This window comes from Bubalus bubalis, chromosome X, assembly GCF_019923935.1.
Source record: "Bubalus bubalis isolate 160015118507 breed Murrah chromosome X, NDDB_SH_1, whole genome shotgun sequence".
NCBI lineage: Eukaryota > Metazoa > Chordata > Mammalia > Artiodactyla > Bovidae > Bubalus > Bubalus bubalis.
Window position 1 is genome coordinate 39,896,425 of NC_059181.1, and position 2,602 is coordinate 39,899,026.

The following is a 2,602-nucleotide window of genomic DNA, read 5'->3' on the forward strand; positions in this document are numbered from 1 at the left end:
CAGGTCTCCCACATTGCAGGAGGATTCTTTACCAGCTGAGCCACCAGGGAAGCCCATTAATATTTCAATGTATACTTAATTACTTTTCAACTCATCATTTTTACTGGAAAAAGCAGAAAACACTGGGAAGACCACCATCAGTTTTGTCATTAAGAATTTTCATCAATGGATATTAACTATTAGGGGAAAGACTTGGGAGAACACAATATTCACCCACTCTCAAAGAGGCTCCAGAGAGGAGAGGAAAAGGTACCTTTATAATGGAGAAACCTGACAGACTATTCCTTAACCACATGATCAAACTCACTGTCACCAATGATGGAAACAAATGATATCAGGTGCCTCCCACTGTAATGCATTAAGGACAACCACACCTGTGTGGCATTCTTACCCAAAAAAATTCAATTTAAATTTAATATAAAACTGACTCATCCAAATTAAGGACATTCTGAAAAACCACTGACTTGTACTTTTCAAAAATATCATATCACAAAAGAAAAAAAAGCTGGGGAACTCTTCTAGATTAAGGGAGGTTAATCTAAAAAATATAACTACATGTGAATCTTGAGTGGATCCTGAATTTTCCCCCTCCAACAAGAAAGAAAAAAACAGCCATAAAACTATTTAAATATGCACTGCTTATTAGATGATAATGCTGTGCTAAATGTTAAGCATCTGAGCGGATTACTGTGGTTTGGAGAATGTCCTTGTGAAGAGCCAGACACTGAAATATATAGAGGTGAAATATCCGCAGGTAACTCAGGCAAATTGTACAGAGAAAATTCTGTACTTGAAGAATTTTGTATCAACATCTAGTCAATGCAGTCCACAGACTAGAGAGAGCAAGCAGTTTCCCTCGTACCTGAGAAGTGGTAAGCTAGACCACCGTCTCCCCCGGCGGCACCTGGAGCACTGAAAGGTTTCAAGCGGCGGCAGCACACCACGGAGGTAAAGACAAGGTTGTACGCGCATCTTTGCTTAAATCACTAGCGCACGCGCAAACATGCATGCACATTGTACACACTTTATGGCAGTCATGCAAAGGCACGAAGGCGAGGCCACACTTCCCGTTCCCAAAGACGGACATGACAATGGCACGTGCCCTCTGGTGCACTTTACGGCAGAAACGCAAAGTCACGAGGGCAGGCCACGCCTCTGCCCGCAAAGGAACACAGGCCAGTGGCACGTGCAGTCTGGCATGCTTTACGGCTGTCGCGTGTAGGTGCGAGACTTGGGGCTAATGCAGCTTCAGGATAGGCTGAGGTTCCAGGTTCTACGCCCCACGTCAGTGTCGGTGAGCTGTTGGTTTGTTGGTGCTCCCAAGTCTTAGTGATCATGGCAGCGGTGGTGGCTCTGTGCCGGAAGGCGATGGAGACCGTGAAGACTAAGGAGTTCCGAGATTACCTGGCCAGCACGCACTTCTGGGGTCCAGTGGCCAACTGGGGCCTCCCGCTGGCCGCCTTCAGGGACATGAGGGCATCACCGGACATCATCAGTGGCCGCATGACGACTGCGCTCATCTTCTACTCGATGGCCTTCATGCGCTTCGCCTACCGTGTACAGCCTCGCAATTTGCTGCTGATGGCGTGTCATGGCACCAACATAGTGGCACAGAGTGTGCAGGCGGGCCGCTACCTGAATTACCACTACGGCGGTGGCACCACGGCGGCCACCACTGCTGCTGTCTCTGCCGCTTCTGCCGCCGCTACCGGCTCTGTGGATTCTTCTGCCGCCGCTACCGGCTCTGTGGATTCTTCTGCCGCCGCTACCGGCTCTGTGGATTCTTCTGCCACCTCTACCGGCTCTGTGGATTCTACTGCAGCTACCACCCCTGCAGCTGAAGACCCTGTGGCTCACAGCAACTGCCAGGAGATCACCTGCTGTTATCTAGTGACCTGGGACTGTGATTGAGTGGCCTGATCAAATCTCTGCAGCTTCCGTGCACTGAACTAATCTTCCTAAAGAAAAATTAAAAAGTTTGGCTTTGACTCTGAAACAGTGCAAATTTGATTGAAACCTGCAATTTGGTTAATAAAAAATGGCAAATAGCAAAGAACTGACACTGTTGAGTATCATTTATTTTGTGGAGAAATAAAATTGTTGTTAGAAGGTGAGGGTAGATTGGCTAGTCTTCCTCTCCGCCGGGCCTGCAACTCGAGGGTTAATTTATGTAGGGGAGGAAGAGTGAATGAAAAACACTTTAAAGTATTGATTTTTTTTTAAAAAAAGCTCTCTTGAGAACATGTTTTTGGTACTTGTTTTGGGTGTTCAGGTTTAAATAAGGGTACTTAGTAGAATATGACTTTAAAAACTTGATATAGCCACAATCTCTTTATACCAATAAATTCAAGGGCTGTTTCTACTGAGGTAAATATTTCCAAGTGGGTTTAAATGAATTCAGTGATATCCAGCTTAGACTTTTAAGGTGTACTTAGCAAGAGACCGTAGAATCTCTTGGTGACCAAGAACAATGATAGAACCTTCCATGGAAACAAGATAAACAACTCTGAGGTCAGTGGCTGTCAACCCGGAATTCTTGGTAAATAGAAAATAAAAACAAGATCATAATCCTTTCCTCTTTTCCTCATGCCTAAAAATGGGG

General features: G+C 45.5%; 1 protein-coding gene across 1 annotated transcript; it reads left to right on the top strand.

The window, feature by feature from the left end:
• Positions 1-1,335: 1,335 nt before the first annotated feature.
• Positions 1,336-1,911, top strand: MPC1L (mitochondrial pyruvate carrier 1 like). Its single transcript, XM_044936960.2, has one exon. The coding sequence runs from the start codon at positions 1,336-1,338 to the stop codon at positions 1,909-1,911; it is 576 nt and encodes a 191-aa protein (XP_044792895.2).
• The last annotated feature ends 691 nt before the right edge of the window (positions 1,912-2,602 follow it).

Excerpts from the sequence above, each read along its gene's own strand:
- MPC1L (XM_044936960.2), top strand. The coding sequence starts at position 1,336 with ATGGCAGCGGTGGTGGCTCTGTGCCGGAAGGCGATGGAGACCGTGAAG.